Source organism: Alligator mississippiensis, chromosome 1 (genome assembly GCF_030867095.1).
Source record: "Alligator mississippiensis isolate rAllMis1 chromosome 1, rAllMis1, whole genome shotgun sequence".
NCBI lineage: Eukaryota > Metazoa > Chordata > Crocodylia > Alligatoridae > Alligator > Alligator mississippiensis.
The window spans coordinates 180455740-180476118 of NC_081824.1; the positions used below are offsets into that span (position 1 = coordinate 180455740).

At 40.6% G+C, this 20379-nt stretch overlaps 1 protein-coding gene across 7 annotated transcripts in view; it reads left to right on the forward strand.

Annotated features, from left to right (window-relative positions):
* The window catches only part of ENAH (ENAH actin regulator), a 228202-nt gene extending 208601 nt beyond the window's left edge, over nucleotides 1-19601 (forward strand). For all 7 annotated transcript variants that reach the window (XM_059717435.1, XM_019483119.2, XM_019483121.2 and 4 more), the window contains 3 exons: nucleotides 8026-8104; nucleotides 14722-14779; nucleotides 16658-19601. In XM_059717435.1, the coding sequence (XP_059573418.1) occupies nucleotides 8026-8104; nucleotides 14722-14779; nucleotides 16658-16695 (175 nt within the window). In that variant the 3' untranslated portion in view covers nucleotides 16696-19601. The remainder of the gene's footprint in view (nucleotides 1-8025; nucleotides 8105-14721; nucleotides 14780-16657) is intronic.
* Nucleotides 19602-20379: the final 778 nt, after the last annotated feature.

Consider the following 20379-nt stretch of genomic DNA (forward strand, 5'->3'; position numbering starts at 1 on the left):
CCTGCCCTGTCCTAGATTTTGTTGGATAGACAACCTTTCCTGCAATGGACCCAGACATCCGTGAAAGAATGCACTCTTCACATTGAGAATTTTCCTTATACAGTTCTCAGGCAGATAATTACAGTGTTGGTGGGAGGTGACAGAATTTGGCTAAGGGAGCAAAAATAATGTGATATTAATAATGTTGGTGTTTCTTACAGTTCTAAACCAAAAGGACTGAGAAGTTCTTATTTTGTAAGAGCTACGTTCTTCCATTAATGTATGTTCCTGTCTTTATTCATCAGTAGTTGGGAAGCATGTTATTGGTCTCTGACTGGAAAAATTGCAGTGGCTCTTTCCAAGGAATGGTGTTAGTCATAAAACAAGGCACTGTATGTGAAAGCAGTGGAAATGCTCAGACTGAAGTGCGTGGCATATGGATGGAGAGGGAGTGTATACAATTCTTATTGTATGGAAAATTCCCCTTTTAAAAATAAAAATACTTGTATTCATTTCTAGCTTTCCAAGACGCACATTCTGCTGCCAGATTCTGCATGCTCTTTCAACATTTTCAGATGTACGATAAAGCAACAATTGTTGGCAAGTTAATTTTCTAAGTTTAAAAGGATTCTCTCATGCCATAGTAGAGCTCAATATCAAAAGATTACAACAAACTTATAATTGGCTTGTCATAGCAGTAACATGTACTGTGTAGCTTTTTATGGGTACAAGGTAATTTATATTTTTCAGCTATTTTATAGTTACTTAATTTCTCTTATTTTCTAGCATTTCATTGGCTCCCAATGTTCTTAAATGTATAGTTCACCTTTAATTTTAATGTGGTCAGCTTCAAATAGTTTGAGAGATTCCACTTTTAATGAACAGCCAAACGAAACTAATAAAATTTGGCTGCCACGGTCTGCTTCGAGGTTTTTGCTTTTGAGAAAAGGTGAAGAAATTCTAGTATTTTGGTTTAATGTGTCTCCTCACAGGGACTGCAGTCTCATGAATTTGTATTTTGGGTAGGAATGAGTATTCAAATAAAGCAAATAAATGACCTATATAAATTAGGTATTTAAACATCTTAACCATATGTTCCACATTTTTTAAACCTTTCAGCATAATTTTGTGTACAAGATATTACAGGGAAAATCCAAGTTTTACCTAAGAATACAGAAGTTGGAATAGCTTCTATAATATCAAATGTTCTTTGCAGAATGAGTGTGCAGCCCATTCCACCTCAATAAGTGATATTTTAATTTCCCCCCCCCTTCGGTTAGATTTTTTTTAGTCGGCTTTCTGTCAATTTATGGTAATACCTAAAGGTAAATAGAACATAAAGCGTGATGTCCTAGATGCTGGGCAGATGTTGTGTGATAGATAGTCCATATCCCAGAAAAACTTCCCATGATGCTTTGCATTTTTTTTTTTAGGGTAAATACCGCTTGTTTAGGTTTGATTAAATAGAAAGTAAATGCAAAGGCAAAAAAGGAGGAAAGCTGGGCATTCAGGGGAGGGAGATATAAGGTATACTTGCTTCTATTTATAAATCAATTTTTAATGCCACCCAAATGTTCTGGTTTGAACTGATGGACCTGATAGGTGAACTGAGATATATCCTGTCCCATGAAGGAAATCAAACTATGTTGTTGGACCTTCCTAGTCTGTGGCTCAGACATCCTCGACTAAAGTAAATTTAGGCCATTCCTTAGGATGACAAAAATAAGAGAAACAAAATGCTTCTTACGTTTGCTACTAAATGTAGCACAGCATGGAGTTGTTTTATACCTTAAAGCAGGGACGGGCAATTATTTTGGGTGAAGGGCCACTTACTCAGTTTTGGCAAGCCATTGAGGGCTACTTGACAGGCGGCTGGGGGCAGATAAATATCACTTTTCTAAATTTTTTAGGGACCCTGCAGGCCAGATAGAATGGGCTGGTGGGCCGCATCCACCCTGCGGGCCACATTTTGCCCATCCCTGCCTTAAAGGCTAACTTAATCAGAGATATATAGCGTAAGCTTTCATGAGCTTGAGCTCACTTCATCAGATGTTGTGAAAGGACATGTACAGAGCAGTGTATAAAATGGAAAAAGTGATTTGAATATGAAAGACAGGAGGGGAAGGTGGGGGGCAGTGTTGAAAGAGGCAAACGAGCAATAAACTCCCTAGGGACAAAGGAGTCACAAAAGCTCTGCCCTCATTCCCCTGATATATCTAAGGTACATCAACAATATCATCATGTGGACACATGGGAATGAATCTTAAGGAGAAATTTCACCAGGATTTTAACAACTAGCAGGGTGAAAGTGCTAGACTTTAGGAAAGCTGATTTCAATGAATTCAGGCGTTTAGTCAGGGACGCACTGCAGAGTAAGAGTTTTGAAGAGATGGGAGCCCAGGAAGGGTGGCTGTGCCTTAAGGAAATGATCCTTCGGGCACAAAGTGAGATGATCCCAATGCAGGGAAAAAGGGGGAAAGGGGCCAAGAGGCTTCCTTGGCTGACCAGAGAAATCCAGAGCAGCCTATGGGCAAAAAGGGGGGCATATAAAAAGTGGAAACGGGGAGAGATTACTGAAGAGGAGTATACCTCCTCTGCTCGCGCTTGTAGGGAGGCAGTTAGACAGGCCAAAGCTACCATGGAGCTGAGGGTGGCATCCCAAGTTAAGGATAACAAAAAATTGTTTTTTAGATATATAGGGAGTAAAAGGAAGACCCAGGCTGGAATAGGACCTCTATGAAATGGACAGAAGCAATTGGTGACGGACGGGGGGGACAAGGCTGAACTCCTCAACAAGTTCTTTGCCTCAGTGTTTCTAAGCGAGGGGCAAGACAAGGCTCTCACTGGGATTGTAGAGAGGCAGCAGCAGGATGCCAGACTACCAAGCGTAGACCCTGAGATGGTGTAGAGGCACTTGGAGGAACTGGATGCATTTAAGTCGGCAGGCCCGGATGAGCTCCATCCGAGGGTACTGAAGGCACTGGCTGACATCATTGCACAGCCACTGGCGGGAATATTTGAACACTCATGGCGCATGGGCCAGGTCCTGGAGGACTGGAAAAGGGACAATGTGGTCCCCATTTTCAAGAAGGGGAGGAAGGAGGACCCAGGCAACTATAGGCCAGTCAGTCTCACCTCCATCCTAGGCAAAGTCTTTGAAAAAATTATCAAGGCTCACATTTGCGAGAGCCCGGCAGGAAAAATTATGCTGAGGGGAAACCAGCACAGGTTTGTAGCTGGTAGATCATGCCTGACTAATCTGGTCTCTTTTTATGACCAGGTTACAAAACACCTGGAGGCAGGAGTAGGGTTTGACGTCGTTTACTTAGACTTCAGGAAGGCCTTCAATACGGTATCCCGCACCATACTGGTGAACAAGTTAAGAGGATGTGACTTGGATGACTACACAGTCCGGTGGGTGATGAATTAGCTAGAGGGTCGTACCCAGAGAGTCGTAGTGGATGGGTTGGTATCGACCTGGAAGGGTATGGGCAGTGGGGTCCTGCAGGGCTTGGTCCTTGGACTGATACTCTTCAATGTCTTCGTCAGCGACTTGGACGAGGGAGTGAAGTGTATTCTGTCTAAGTTTGCGGATGACACAAAACTGTGGGGAGAAGTGGACACGCCGGAGAGCAGGGAACAACTACAAGCAGACCTGGACAGGTTGGACATATGGGCGGAAAACAACAGAATGCAATTCAACAAGGAGAAATGCAAAGTGCTGCACCAAGGGAGGAAAAATGTCCAGCATACCTACTGCCTAGGAAATGACCTGCTTGGAGGCACGGAAGCGGAAAGGGATCTTGGAGTCCTAGTGGACTCCAAGATGAACATGAGTCGTCAGTGTGACGAAGCCATCAGAAAAGCTAATGGCACTTTATCGTGCATCAGCAGATGCATGACGAACAGAACCAAGGTGGTGATACTTCCCCTCTATCGGGTGCTGGTCAGACCGCAGTTGGAATACTGCGTGCAATTTTGGGTGCCACACTTCAAGAGGGATGTGGATAACCTGGAGAGGATCCAGAGAAGGGCCACTCGTATGGTTAAGGGCTTGCAGGCCAAGCCCTATGAGGAGAGACTAGGGCACCTGGACCTCTTCAGCCTCTGCAAGAGAAGGTTGAGAGGCAACCTTGTGGCTGCCTATAAGTTCATCAGGGGGACAGAAGGGAATTGGTGAGGTTTTATTCACCAAGGCACCCCTGGGGGTTACAAGAAGTAATGGCCATAAGCTAGCAGAGAGCAGATTTAGACTGGACATTAGGAAAAACTTCTTCACAGTTAGAGTGGCCAAAGTCTGGAATGGGCTCCCAAGGGAGGTGGTGCTCTCCCCTATCCTGGGGGTCTTCAAGAGGAGGTTAGATAGGCATCTAGCTGGGGTCATCTGAACCCAGCACTCTTTCCTGCCTATGCAGGGGGTTGGACTCGATGATCTATTGAGGTCCCTTCTGACACTAGCATCTATGAATCTATGAAACTTCCACCCTTCCATCAAACTAATTCTGGAGTACTCCTGTAATGGAATACAGGTTTTATTGTGATAGTTTTGTGTTAACTATGTTCACGTTATATTGTGCGACTCAGTTGACCTCATTAGCATGTACACAGAGAATGAGAGTTAAGTGTTTGGGCTGGCACTGTGCAGAATGAGAACAGGTGGACCTTTAGCATCCATTTTGAATGGCTGAAGCTTTGAATGGCTTTGACATATCAACAAAGGTGAGATGCCCAACATACAAGAGGTGCCCAGAGGAGAGAGATGACAATGGGAGAGCAGGCTGGAAGCAAGCACCCTGGCAGGTCCTGTTGAGAAGTTAGGTGACTGAAGCAAGTGGAGAATCTCTCAGGATATTCAGGTTATATTGAGGATGGAGGGATGAGGGGGCAGATAATCCTGCCCATATGGCTTTTTCCCCAGTAAATGCCTGTCCTGAAGAGACAGTCTGCTGTGCTGCCTGGGAACTGTGGATTGTTCTGGGTCATCCCAAGAAGAGGTGAAATCCTTCTCTCAGGCACAGAACTGGATGATCACTCCTGCAGTCAGCACCACTGAGAACCAGGGTAGGCTGAGAGACTGGAAGGCCAGTGTCTCACAGCGGGAAGGAGCTCAGGCTCTCCCCTTGCCCTAGAAGCCAAGCCTGGGCCATCTTCAAGGGGTACTCTCAGAGACCAGACAAGACTCTAGCAGTCCTGAGTAAACATTACTGGAGGGCACTCCATAAAAAAATCTACCCAGCAAATTCATTTTGTGGGTACCATGGTGAAGGTTTGCAGTGGCCATGTTGCTGCCACATTGTATCAGAAACCAATCACCATACTACCTTCACGACGCCAGTTTTCATCCTAAGCCCAGCACTAGATCCATCATTTTACAGCAGAGCTCTGGACTGGGATGCACAATTTAAGGATCTGGAGCAGGGTTTCCTACAATTTTAATACAATTCCCAAACTGTACCTGCCAAAATTAATGAAACCAGACTCAGACCTCGCTCCATCCTGCTACAATACCAACCCTGGGAGAAGAGCAACAAAATCCCTATGGCTGTAATCTACAGCCCCTAGCTTGCATACTTTGGACATACCATTAATGACCTCCAACCCTTCCTGCACAAGGACAGCCATTTCAAGTTAGCCATGGGGGATAACCCTAGTCCTGGCTTACAGATTGCCCCCTAAGCCTCAATTAGTATCTCTCAAGCAACAGGCTGCATATCTCTCATTCTCAAGAGGGCACAAAGCCTTGCAACAAACCCATATGTGCCTCCTAGGGATTATAACATCCAAGGTTCATTCACCTATAATTCTACCAGTACCATGTACACCTTCACCTGTTTACAGTGCCTCTCTGCTGTCTACACTGAACAAACTCCCTGGATGTTCTATTGCTGACCTCAGAGTAGCTGTTCTTAAAACAGCAAAACTTTAAAAACTAACTTGAACAGGACATTGCAAAGAAAAGAAATCCAGAGATCAGACTGTGTTCAGTGTGGTCTAAACAGGGATTATAGATTCTTATTCTGTTACCTGGCTTATCTTATTCAAATAAGCAATACATCCACAGGGACAGAAGAGGTCAGAAAATCTCAGTACTGCACCCCTCTCGCCTCCTTCCCTTCCTATCTTTTGTATTCAAATCACTCACTCCATTTTATACACTGATCTCACAGCATCTGGTGAAGTGAGCACAAGCTCATGGAAGCTTGCGCCATATACCTCTGATTTAGTTAGTTTATAAGGTGCATACGTTCCCTGCAGTCAGCCTCACTTCAGGTAAACAGCGCTACTTACCTCACAGCATGACAGAGGTACAGAGCCTGCTGTCTTCTAGCCAGGTAGGAAGGCTCTTTAAAGTAGTATGCCAGATTAATTCTAATGTAAGGAAATGAAATTTTGAAATTGATGGTGGGTGGGTGTGTGTGCATGTATAAATTTGAAGCCTAACCAGGGTTGGTGGAGAAGGCAGTATGTATTAAAAGGCAGGATTTTAAAAGTAATTACTGCATGAGAATGCATAAACTGCTAGCAGCACAGGGTAAACTTGCATGGAAATCTGGAATTTCTGGTTAGGTGACTATAGTTTTAACATTCAAAAGACAAATGAGGCATTGGAAAAGACTTCTGGTAGCAACCAGGAGAGAAGAGGGCCAGGAGATGGTTGTTCAAGGCACTCTACCTCCCAAGGCTCATCTCTAGAGCTTCCTGAAATGACTATTCTACACGAACCATGGCCTGTTAGCCGGATTATTCTAGGGCCTGTAAGGCTTTAAGTATCAATCATGCTACTACTTGGGAATTGCTATCAAGCTTAAAAAATGCCTAGGACACCAGTGGAAGTTAATGAAAAAGTAATGAGGAGGAGTTTTGGCTTCATCCAAAACATTTACCTGTTACCCTTTTATTACCATTCTCTCCTTTCCCCTTGTCCCTTCCTTCCCCTAACTCCAAGGTACCCTCCAGATGGCCAGGGTTACCCCAACAGCATAACAGATGTAATGTCTTGTGCTTAGCTGATGGGCAATGTCTGAAAGAAAGAGGACAAAAAAAGTAAATGTGGAGAACTTACTGACAAACTCTTAAGCCAGCAGTCTTTGGCTTTTCAGACCTGCAGGACAGAAGAACCCACTCATGTCCAAGGTGGACTAGTGCATTGACCCTGGATGCCACTTCTCCTTGCCCCATAGTTGTGGTATAGATGTAGCTGCCCAGCCCCAGCACAGTTTGTTGTTGCCCAGCCCTGGTGCTGGCACAAGCAAAGCCCCACAATAATGAAGTCTTTTGACTCTGTGAGCTGGATCCAGTCCATGGGCTGACCCGTGCTCTAAGCAAGCTATGTACTAAAGACTTTTTGAAAATGCATGCAGGAAAAATGTCAATGTGAGAGAGTCTTCTGCAAACCTATCTTAACATAATGCTTTCCTCTGAAACAGGTAGAAGTGTTAGAACTGCCAAACTAGCATGGGTGGTATATCTTGCAATCCTTTGGTATGGTCTTGCAAGCATGTAGATTAATCCTTAACAGCCTTTTTAAAGGCTATCTCACATACTGCATATTGCAGGATAAGTGTAGAGCCATCCTCGGTCACGGGGAAAATCACCGTGACAGTGTGTTTTAATGACCGGTTTCCTTTATAAAAAAAAAAAAAATAAAGGAAACACGTGAAGGACTTCAAGCTAAGCTCGGAGGCAACACTTTTCCATGAGTTGTAGAAAGAAAAAAACAAAGGTAAAAATAGCTTTACTTGTTGAATTGTAAATGTTTTGAACTAACAATTCATTATATATTAATACAATACTTGGTAGTTCCAGACTGAGAAAATGCCCTTGATTGCTGGTTTCCTTTCTGTATGTACAACTTTGATGTTTGTGGGTCTGAATGCATCTTTGAACAAATCCTATTTTCATCTCTCTTCTTTAAAGTTTGATATGCTGTTACCATTAACAAAACAAATGAGTTGTTTTTGTGGAAATATCTGCTTTATAATATGTCTCTATGCAGTGTGGTAATTGGAGACCTGTAATACATCGTCATCTTTTTTTGTTCTACAGACCAAAATCTACACCATCGGGGCAACCCAGTGCCAATGGAGTTCAGTCAGAAGGGCTAGATTATGACAGATTGAAACAGGTATATAATACAATTCCATAGGAACCTTTCTAGAATAAGTAATAAGAGCACCTCTAAAGATCTTAACAGCAGCTCTTAACTAAACATAAGATTTTAACCTTGCATTATCTCCATTAATAGTTATCATTTTACAAAATTGTTTAATTACTTGCTACTAGTTGAATTATATGCTGACACATATAGTACATCCAGCAGTATAGTCTCAAGATACATTTAACAGATAATGAACATTGTTGTGTTTAAAATATGTCATTGTGGCTCCTACTACTAATATGTCTACACCAGATGAGTGCGAACTGTGCCTCTTTTTCTAAATAGTAATGTTTGGAGCTAAACATGTACCCAGTGCTACCTATGTTCCTGTGTGAGAACATAAAAGGCAGAACAACTATGACTGTCCTTCAGCTGCTTCTTACCACCTGTGTATCAATTTGGTGGAACCTGGCACATGTCCCATCTGCTATTCTTTCTGGAATTTAAAACAAAGACATTTGGAATGAGTATGATGAAAACATCCCTTTTAATTTCTTGATTGGTATTACAAAGAGCAATAGGACAGAGCTATTTCCCTGTACAGCAGCAATGGAGAGGAAGGTTTTGTGCTACCCACCATCATGCCAGGCTTGAAACCAAGAAGTTTTAAGCCCTGTCCACCATGCTGTGGTATTCTGCCCTTAATTGATGGGCACATATCTTGTCTGCCTCAAGGAATATTACATTTGTGACAAGTCTTCAATCTGCCATTCTTTTAATTCCTCATCTGAAAATAGAGATGCAAGCTTTGAATTAAATCTGTGATATCAGTCTGTGGAAGTCTTCTGGTCTTTGAGAAGATTGAACAGAATTGGAGAGACAAACCATAGCATGTACCGTGGTAACCAGGCACCACGCACGTGGTTCCAATGGAGAAGAGAATCCTATGGGTACCAGTGCCAAGATCTGTGTTGATTCCAGCACTACCATAACTGACTCCAAGATAAAAACTCAGCATCCATTTAATTTTCTTAATGAAATGCTGAATGACAAATCTATTCTAAGCACAGTTCATTGTCCAGCATGATAATCCTACAAGAAGAATCCCCCTGAAGATGAACCTTCCAAACTCATTGACACTGAGGTCTAACGAGCAGCAAGGGATGGATTAAAAAAAAGAAGAGAGAGAGGCTGTAGTGCCAGTACTAACACAGGTATCTATATTTCTACCAGCATTGATTAAATTAACTTATTTTGGTGCTTAGATACACCTTAGAGAAACTGTTATCTTCTCTTGCCTCAGAACCAAGCCAAATTCTAATACTGGTAGCCTTGGCAACAGGGATGTCTTAAATGATATCACCTTCCTAGAAAGAAATTCCTCTTAACCATCTTCAGTTCAATTTTGCATCTAGTAGGGAATCTCCTGTCATGTTAGACAGGAACCCTAGAGGGTGTTCTAGTAACATTTTGCATTATGAATTGTGGACAGATCAGCCACCTTAGCCTTACTGGATTCTACTTTCTTACATGTCCAGGAACAGCCTAAAGAACATGCACAAGCTACTAAATGTTCTTATATCCTTTCTGTCATTAAGAATTGCCCTCCAAATTAATGAAGACATATTGGGCCTAGAAAACTTTGGCACCTGAAGTCTTTAGAAAATGTCAGCAGGGTTTCTTGTAGAATCTGCAGTTCAAGACTGAGTACACCAAAGGTAAGGTTGCCAAATAAATTAGACCTTTTTAGTCAAAAGGTATATCGATCTGCCCTCCTTCCAACTTCATATTATAAGGTGCCAGGCCTAGTTCATAAAATAGTTTGTTGATGTGGGAAATAATAACTCCTCCTTTTCAGTTTTAGCTTGCTTATGGTTTTGGAGCAGAGCTGAGCAACACCATCAGACAACTAGATGGCAGTTAAAGCAGTACTAGAAACATCAATGAAGTCTGATGTAGCTAGTAGGTCTATGGCCACAGCAATCATGTTATGCCTCCTGGTCATAGGAATCTGGTATTCCAAGGAGAATGTCCAAGCAACTATATGTAGAGACATTACCCTCCAGAGGAACAGAGCTTTTCAAGAGCAAGATGGTTGAGTTGCTTCATTTCCTCAGGGATTTGAAGGCTACTCTTCTAGGGATCTCCACTCCAGCACTAAACTGTAAGCACTTCTGACACAGCACTTGCGAAGACAAAGAATGTCTCCTTTTTGCACAGTTACCATCTGGGAATACCCATCCCAAATGTAATCATGTTAAATCAGGAAATGCTTGTTTATTCTCATTCTGTCATTCACCATGCTTCCTTTGAAGCAAGTTTGAAAGGGTGGTAAACAAAGTCAAAATCAAGACCGAGCTGATCATTATAAGTCCTTCCCCCCTCCCATCTGGCATGGTCAAAGGTTACAGGCAATAATTAAGTCCTGGAGGTTATTGTCCAGAGCTATCTTATCCATTTTGGTTCTTGTCTGATGGTGGCACAAACCAGGACTCATTGCTGGCTACCTTCCTTCTGCAGGGGAGCAAGGCCTGGTTTTAATCTTTCCCATCAATTGTACTAATGCCAAGTTTAATTACTAAGATTGTGAGACTAGGCCACAGACATCTTAGTAGCTCCTTCTTTGCCCAGGTGGTTTTGGCTGACCAGTTTTACAGATATCTTTGTGGTCACCACTCAGGCATGTTACCTGATGAACCAGGGACAAATATTCCACCCATTTTCTGTGTTTCAGTAACCTGGCTGGAATGAACAGTTTATCTTACGTTCAAGAATTCCTGCTGCAGAGCAGGACAGTTTCTGTTCCAGTTAGCAGAATAAGTTCCTAGCAGAGTCTCAATATGGGGTTTCCAACACAGTCTAAATCCTAATGTATGCCCAGTTTTGAAGATGCTTGACTTTGTTACAGTTAAAATCTCTGTACCTTCCTTCAGCTGAATCAAGTTCCTCTTGTAAGTAGTAGCTGGTATATTATCAACTGATAGTCACTGACTTCTCTCATCTGATAGTTTACAAGTTTCTCCCAAACTTGATTATAAAACTTGCTTCAGCATAGAACAAGGGTTGTCAAACAGGGGTATGCGTACACCTGGGGGTACTTGGGAAGGCCCCAGGGGGTATGTGGCAGCAGTGCAGAGAAACAGGGGTACTTGGGAAGTGGCGGCATGGTGGGGTGGGGCTGCCGCCACCATCCATGCATTACTCAGCATTGCTGCTTGGGGGAGGGGGGCGCTGATGGCCGCCCGCATGTGAATCTGATGGCACAGAGATGCAGGGATACTTGGGCGCAGGAAAGTGGTGCCTGGTGGCAACACGGTGTGTATAAATAGCAGTGGTGGCCGTGTGCAAGCTCCCTGCACTGCCGGTTCTGCATACAGCCGTCTGTCGGGGACACTCCTCCTCCCCACCCTGCTCCCCAGCTGGCTGCCAGCCCTGCCTCTCCCCTGCATCCAGATGGGGTACACACCAGAAGGTACCTTGCTTAAAAAAGGTTGAAAACCCCTGGCATAGGATATCATACTTACAAATCTAATGGAGGCCCTTTTGAGCCTTTCTTGGAGTGCTTCATCTACCATCTCACCCTCAGAACAGTCTTGTGGCCTTGAAGCAGCCAGGAGTGTGAGAGAGCTTTAGGCTGTCATGGTGGGAATCTTCATATGTGTTTTTCCATTAAAAACAGGTGATACTGGGATCTCATGTAAAATTTATTCCCAAATTGGTTTGTTACTTCCTCTTAAACCAGTCGAGTTGCACATGTTCTTCCCAGACCATATTGCACATAAAGGAATAAGAAATCACTCACTTCAAAGCTCTGCAGTACTTGCAGAGAGCGCCAAATCTTTTACATTGTTCTAATATTTATTTATTTGACTACAATTGGCCATGTTGGCTGTCCAGGCCATTTCATTACAGAGACTTTGAAAATGACTAACATAATATTTCATTTAGTTATTTAGATAGCTAGTTATACCTCTGCCACTGATGGTTTCTGGCTTACTTCAACAGAGCCCTTTCTAAAATGTGCCTGTCTGAAATATGCCAAGCTCCTGCATGGAGTAGTTTCTCATGTTTATCAAGCAGTAGGCACTGGATTGGCTACTAGATTAAATACCAAATTTAGGAGAGCAGTACTCAAGCCTGTTCAGCTGACACAGCAGCCACTCCTTAGTTCCACTGTACAGAGAGAACGCTGCTAGCTAGTAGGGTGTGCGAAGCAGGCCCTATTTGATTCGGATTCAGATTTGGCCCGAATCAGGGACAGCGATTCAATTCGTTGATTCAGATCACTGTCCCTGATTTGATTCGGCTGAATCAGTGGCAAACGTGGAAGTGGACCAGAAGTAATTCTGGGTCCATTGAAGAGTGCACAATCGACCGTGGGGGTGGGCCCAGACCCAGGAGGCACCAGTCGCTGAGCTGGGGGAGGGCCCCTTGCACACTCCCCAGTAGACCTGAAAGTGGACTGGAAGTACTTCTGGTCTGCTTCCAAGTCTGCTGCCGAGCGCGTTGGGAAGTGCCTCACACTTTTGTGGGACACTCCATGTGCCCCAGCATCACAGCATTCACGAACTGCCTGCTACCTAGAGGTATGTATTAAAAACATTTAAAGCTGTGTCTGTCTGAATCGCTGAATCTTTCTGAATCTCTCCAGATGAATTCAGAGGGTTCTGATTCAATTTGGAGAGATTCAAGGGTTCTCCGATTTGATTCGGATTCAGAGATTTGGCCCCCGAATCTCCGCTGAATTGAATCAGGGACCGAAGCTTCGCACAGCCCTGCTAGCTAGTTGCCTAGAATGGGGATGCACAATTAAATCTGTTACAAGACTTGTTACTTGAACCACAATAGTAAGTAACAGTTCCTTTGAATTATATTTTTTCAGCTACAACAAAATCTATCATTTTAATGAGAGCTGCAGATGATGTGATAATACTGTATTTACTTACATACTACATGCGCCCAAGTAAAACATTACCTTGGTTTTTTTGGAAGGCAGAATATATATAGAGAAAAAAATATTGCCAAACTCATGGCCAACTGTGTTCCAGCAAGTCCTCCTGGAAACATAGTGTCCAGGAAGTGTGGTACCCCAGGAGAGGCAACAAATTTCCTGGTGTGGCAGAAGAGCAGTAAGGCTAGTCCCCAGGCCCTTGTAAGGGTAGTAAAACTGTTACTTTTACTGTCCAGAGTTCTTTATACCATATTTTCTTGCATAAAACACTTGTGTTTCTCTCTAAAACCACCTGGGGGAGATATGGGTGTGTATTGTATGTAAGGAATTGCATCTTCACCAGGGGTGCAAAGATTTGACAGCAAGGAAGGAGGCTTGGGAGCTGTGGCAATGAAAGCTGCCACTGCTCCTCCTGCTGCAAATCTGTGGACCCTGCAGGGACTCTACTGCTAGCTCACATGGTCCTGCATGCTGAATTGGGCTGGCACACAGGGGTAGTCCATTAGAAAACCCACCATGTATCCCCAACAGTGGCATGTTGGATTGGGCCCTGGCACACAGCCCATGATCTCAGGTACTTACCCATACTCCAAGATACGATATTTTTTCCTCCTTAGGGCCCTTAAAAATAGGTTGTTATATTCAGGGGTGTGTTATATATGAGAAAATATATTAAGTTCCTGTAAGAAGGCATTGCTTCCACAACACAAGCATCAACAAGATGCTACAGACTTCATGTAGCAGCTCCCTTGCCTTCAGGCAGCTCAGTGACTCTTCACCCAAAACCTACTGTTTCACCATCAGCTATGAGAGGGTTAACACTGGGCTCTGCCTCTGCTACTTGCTTTCCCAGGGAGGAGTGACAGCCATTTTAGCAGTGTCCACTTGTTTCTTTTTCTCCCTACTTCTATTCCAGTGAAGAAAAATCAGCTTCCCCACTTAAGGCATACACCCTAGTCTTGGAGGACTGATTGTCTGGGGGAAGAGTGCATGTGGTATGCAAGTAAATAGTTGCAATCTTTTGGATGTCAGTTCGTTGTTCCCATTGATTACTGAGCATGCCAAGATTAAAAGTACATCCCTGTAGGAACAGTCAGTACTTCTTCCCACTCTTTTAAATGCATTCATGAAATATAATGATCTAAAATATCAAATCAGAAATGAGAAATAGGAAGTGAAAAGGGTAAATGTATAAGAATTTTAACTTGAATAATTTTGGCCCAAATTCTACTTTTATTTTACATACGTAACTGAGAATAATTAGACCCTTGCTGATTTAATTGTTTTAGGTTCTTTTTATGTTCATTTGCTTTTTTTTTTTACCTTGTTTACAGGATAAGTCTTATTTCTGGCTATGCCTGATAGTTTTAAGAAAATGATACCCCTTATTGTGGGGAGCACATGCTTGAAATCTGTGCAGTAAATCTTTGCAACTGGACTACTTCCTTATTCAGATGATAAGCATTACAGAAATCATATATACAATGATTTAGGCAGGAGGTTTTAAAATGTACTGCTTGTTTTACTGGCATTTTATTAGGTCTTGCTGACTTTTGATGATATAGACACAGGATGAAATACCTTTTTCAAAGATGTTGCAAAATGAGCAAATATTAGAATCACTTTGGATTTCTTTTAGCTGAAAGGCTAATCTTGAGAAATACACTAGAATTATGTATCTTCTGATCCGTAGGACATTTTAGATGAAATGAGAAAGGAATTAACAAAATTAAAGGAAGAACTCATTGATGGTGAGTAAAGATCTATTCCATATATATTCTTCATTTTTAAGTCATAAAGACTGGATAAGCACTTACTAAAACTTGTCTGACTGTAAAAACATGTAGTTTGTTTTCAGAATTTTCCTACCTTCTGAAGATGATAGATTGGCAAGATAATAGTAAAACTGCTCTAACATACTCCTTTGCTATGTAATAAGAGAGAAATTAACTATTTTGTTTGTTGCTCTTGCAAAATGAGATGATTTACATCTTACCAGGTTTATGGATAGAGGAATGATTATACAAATGTCTCAGAATGAATTGACAGGTGCAGGAGTTGATCAATATCATACTTTCAGGGACAACCGTGAGCAGTCTCACAGGATTCCTTTAATTTATGAACTGATAAGTCTTTGTTCTGTAATCTACCACAATTCCATCAGAGGGCTTGGGGTACAGATTTCAAAGCAATGCATATTTAGCTCCTAAATTCCATAAACACACTTTTAAACAGCAGTATTATACTTAGATATAGTATAAACTATGCGTAATCCCATTAGTCCATAGCCAAAAAGATCACAATTTCCCATATGGTAATTTCATTGGGCTGGGCCCCAACAGAGTCAACAGCATTTCAAGCCACGGTGGCCTCAGTCAGCACTGCTCAGTATGTGTGTGTACTCCAGATCCTCCCCCACAAAGGTTCCATGTACTAATTAGCCCCCTACTCATGACTGGAACTGGGAGTTCTTGTCATGACTCCTGAGATCCTCCAAAAATGTATATGTAGATGAGGTGCAGGGCAACTTGGTCCAGCTCCACCTCATGGAGGGCCGGGCCACACTAATCGTATGTGACAGGCTGAGAGAGGGGGCAATGAAGGGATTCTGGGTGAAGTTTGGGGTGCATCTGGCAATGTTTGCCAGATATTTAAAGCTGCTGAAGAAACAGAAATCATTGGAAATGGGAATGAAAGCCACAGCTCAGCTGTGGGAATGAAAAAGTCAAAATGCATTCAGTGTTTTAGCTCGCCATAACTGTAAAAAGAGCTGGTACTGATTTGGCACTGCAAGCAGTGGCTATTACCATGCATTTTATATAGATGGGTTGCGCTGGGCTGAGATCAAATATTTTTGGCATCCAAGGGAGGGCTGTCTCTGGCCCTCTTGCTGCTGGCCTGGTATTGTAATACTTAGCGCCAGTTCCTTGTGAAGAGAACACCAACCTGTTTGTTGTTATTTTAAATGGCCAAAAAAGAAGTTCCCATCAGTATCTATTTGCCCAATACTGGCCATGCGTTTCTAGTTATGTTTAGTGTTAGCTGCATTTATTGAGCTTTGTGGCTGGTTTCCATTACTGAGAACATGCTGCTTTTAGCAACAGTTTAATGATAGAAAATGTATTTAATGAGGTTTCCTTGTATGCAGTTATAAGATGATTGGTTTTTCCCCATGTTGATTGGAGGAAAAAAACCTCATCTTATATTTGAGTAAATACAGTAGTTTTGTTCTGTTTGTTTGTTTTAGCCACTTTTATAGTAGAATCTTGGTTGGGGTGGTGTCTCGGATTTTTGAATGCCTGAGACTTCCGTATGATAATTCAGTTCGTATAACAATTAATGATAATACTGGTGTAGTAGAATGATGATTGCCTCCTTTCATATTATGGAAAAATATTTTTTCTATATAGAGATGATTAAAATTATGAAATTTTCTCCTGTCAAGCCAAAATAAAATACAGTATACTTTTTAATAAGATAGCTTCTTAACTTCTTGTGGTAGTGTTAACTTTTTATTGTTAACTTCATACGGAACTGTCTTTAAAAGGTCAGTTCTTTCAGTTTGGCCAGTCCCTTTTTTCATTTAGGATGTGCAATTTATTCATTTTCCCTGTTTTATTCCAAATCAGCAATCAGGCAGGAACTGAACAAGTCAAATACTGCGTAGAAGGATTGGACTAAGCAGATGTGACTCTCTAACTTGGTATAAAACAGACTACATTTGTGAGCCGTTAGAAGAAAATGGGAGATGGACACTTGGAAGGAGGGAAAAATGACATTCTGAAACCCGTCAGACGCATCACTGGTGATATGCTATTTCCCTCCTAGTTTGCTGCTTTTTTCTGACCTTTACAGCAGGTGGAAAAGAGTCTTAAAAGTTGCTGTAATGATTATGCAGAAATTCCTATACCTGTCAGACAACATCACAGTGCATTGAAATATTCTCATGTCAAGATAAAATTGCACATATTTCAGAATTCATTGTTAAAAAAGAAAAAAGCTTGGGAAGGCTTTTCAGAGAGGTTTTCTTTATTAATGAAGGATTCAGCAAGTTATACTGTTGTACTGCAAATGTATCTCAGGTTTGTCTTCCTATCACATTTGATATTTCCATGAATAATTAAAAAAAATTAGGCGTGCACAAGTCCAGATCACAAAATATGGAACAATTAGAGCATACTTTAAAGGGCAGTATTTGTAAGTAAATGACCTAGAAAGTGATAACATATCAAGTTTATGGAATTTTATTATGGGAAGCCTCTCTAGTTAGCCTTCATGCAATTTTGTAGACACAAAAAGCAAATACAGTCCAGAGTTTAAAGATGTAGATGCCTTCCTAAATTGTTACAACGCTTTACCAAATCTAAGACTTCTACATAATACAAATCAGTGAACAAATGTAAATCATTAGTATGTTGTAGATTTACAGTAGATTTTCAGGCTTTTTTTAGATTTATGCATGTGAACATTTTTGTAATGTAACACAACACAGTCAGCTTTCTAATTAAAAAAAAAAAATGCATGTCACAAATATTAGGTAGCCTTTTCATTTTTAAGGCTTAATTAATGCCCAGGGGAAAAATTGGGATGAAGGATTTGTGGGGGGTGGGGGGGTAATACTTTTGATTTAACAATTTTTTAAATTAATTTCTGCACTATTTTTCCTTATATTTACATGCATGTGTAATAATGAGGAAAATGTTGTGACTTTTATCAGTAACCATGTTAATAGAACCAGGTACTTAATCTTTTTTGTATCATTTCTTCAGCTATTTGTATTTCATATTCAGTAACACTTCAGTAATTGTTCTTTGGAAGTTCTTAAAGTGTTTTCATTTTTAACTTGGTCAAAGAACAAACATTTGGTCATTTAAATCTGAGTTATTACCAAGGTATACATTTGTTAGTACAAGAACTAACTGCTCCTGTGTTTTCTGAGGCTGATTTTTGACTCTGACCAAACAAGGGCAGTAGTTATAATGATGCATTAGAGCACAAGGTCACAGCAGAAAAAGGGAAGCTGAAGATCAGCAGTGGTGCAACATTCACTTTAGTGAATAATGTGAACTCTTAAGGGGAGACAGTACCATCTTTACTGTAGTTTAAAAATTCAACACCTCAGCTACATAAATTGTTCTCCACCAACAAGAGTAAAAGAATAAAAATTGCACAAGTCAGAGCCACAGTGCTTTGGAAAATATTGTGGATCAAAATCTGCACTTGTTCCATTGTATCTTGAATTTCTCTGAACTGTAAGAGTGCCACCTTTGTTTTGTGATCTGTGCTAATCAGAAAAAATTACCTACTATTAGAGAGATTATTCCTGTTTCAGTTTACTGGAGTTCATGCAACTTTGCTCACAGGACAATAGCTTTAACTAGCATATCCTCTTAAGTGCTGCACACCAAAGCAAAACAACAGCATTTACTGCTTCCAAAAGGCTGGAATGAGGATTTTTTTTTTCCCGTTTAAGCATTTTCCTGTTTTTATAGCCACTCATATTCTAAGACTGGACTACAATGGAAATAATAGCTAAGTCAGTATATTATTTTTTCCAAAAAATACTCATTTTTCTGCATGTATTAGTGAAGGCATTAAAAAAATGCAGCAAGCTTGTAAAGTACTGTTTCCTTCTAAATAAGAGGAGGCATGTTCATCTTTCTTAATGTAACTTTTGTTTATGCAGACATTTCAATCTTAAGGACATTTATCTTTGTGAGAAATCATGCTTTTTTGTTTGTGGTTTTGTTTTAGAAAAAATTAAGACTAGCCTGGTGGAATAGTGTAATGGGTATAAGTGGTCCAAAATCAGATAAATGGTTAAACTACTAGATTGTGAAAGAAACTGGTTTATGCACTAAACGCTTTGTGCCTTGGTCTAAAATTAACATGATTTCTGTTTAAAAGGAAAAAAAAAAGGAACAGATGTCTTCTTTCATGCTATTTCTACATACATACTTCACATAATTGCAGATTGTTGAATTGGTCCTTTCCAGAAAACTTTATTGGATTAAAAATTACTGTAAACACTTGCTGTCATAATGACAGCTATGCCATTTATAGAGATTTCAGTAATTAGACTAACTACAGAAGCTAAGATTATTTTGCTTACTGTTATACTAAGTTCTTTAAAACCATGTTATGATGGTTCTCTGCTTTTGTACAGTGGATGTCTTAAGCTGGGTGCAGTTTAGGGATCCTTTCTAACTCCAGGAAGGTTCTGCTTTCCTCAACACTGTGATCTGATCTGTGATAAATCTGTACTATACACAAGTGGCTAATAAGTCAATTGCAAACAAACTGAATGTACGAATCTTAGTGCTGGTGCTGAAATCTCTTCAGATAGTTGTCATGATTTCAGGTTCATTGTTTAAAAAGTTTAAACATCAAGTGTCAATCAAAGCTGAAGATGAAACACTAATGAATGTTGAATTTTCATGCATTTAGTTTTACTTCCTTTTTAGGTTTTTTTTCAGTTCATTCTCTGCTATTTTTACCGTATTGTGTCATTTTAAATTTCTTACATGCTAACTTTGTTTGTTTTGAGCAAATGAAATAAAATTGCAATATATACATGTTGCCACCATTCATTTGTGATGCTTAATTAAAAATAGATTTTACCTTTTAATTCTCAAATAGGTCTTAACGAATGTGAAAACTACCTTTTTAATCCATGATTTCATCATTTGATGAGTTAGATTGCTGCTCTATTTCTGAATTTGAAAGGTTATTTTAAAAATGCTCGCTCTACAAAGAATGTAATCAAAGGGAATACGTAAAATTCATGAATGAAAAGTACTGTATGTAAATTCAAGACTGTTGTAATTGTGTAACATGTTTGTATGGCCCCTGCTGTCAGTCAAACGTAGCACAGGGTTCTCGTATCCAACAGAAGCTATAAAAAAAAAAAAAAAAAAAAAAAAAAAAAAAAAATCCAGATCAGATTAGCCCAACTTTTTCTCTTTATTTTTTCCTGTATAATAAAATATTGAAACAATAATAATAAAAAGGGTCACCCTTAAAAATTAACATCATCTTCTACACAGCAAGAAACATCTTGCTTAGGAAGTTTTTTTTGGAAGTATGCTATAAGTAGCTGTTTAACTATTGTTTATTGGGTTAGAACGGGGTAGGGGGGATTTTCCTTCTGTTCATCTTTTCCATCCGTTCTTTTTTCCCCTCCTCCTTTAAATTGCTGCTTCATCTTTTGGGAATCCAGAGCAATATAACTTTTTTTGTTTATTTGGTCTGTTTTCCATAAACTTCATTGATACCCTCTGTGCAACCCTGGAAGTGACAACATAATCAGTCTGCATTCACACTTCTGCTTGCTGCTTGCATTTCAGAGTGT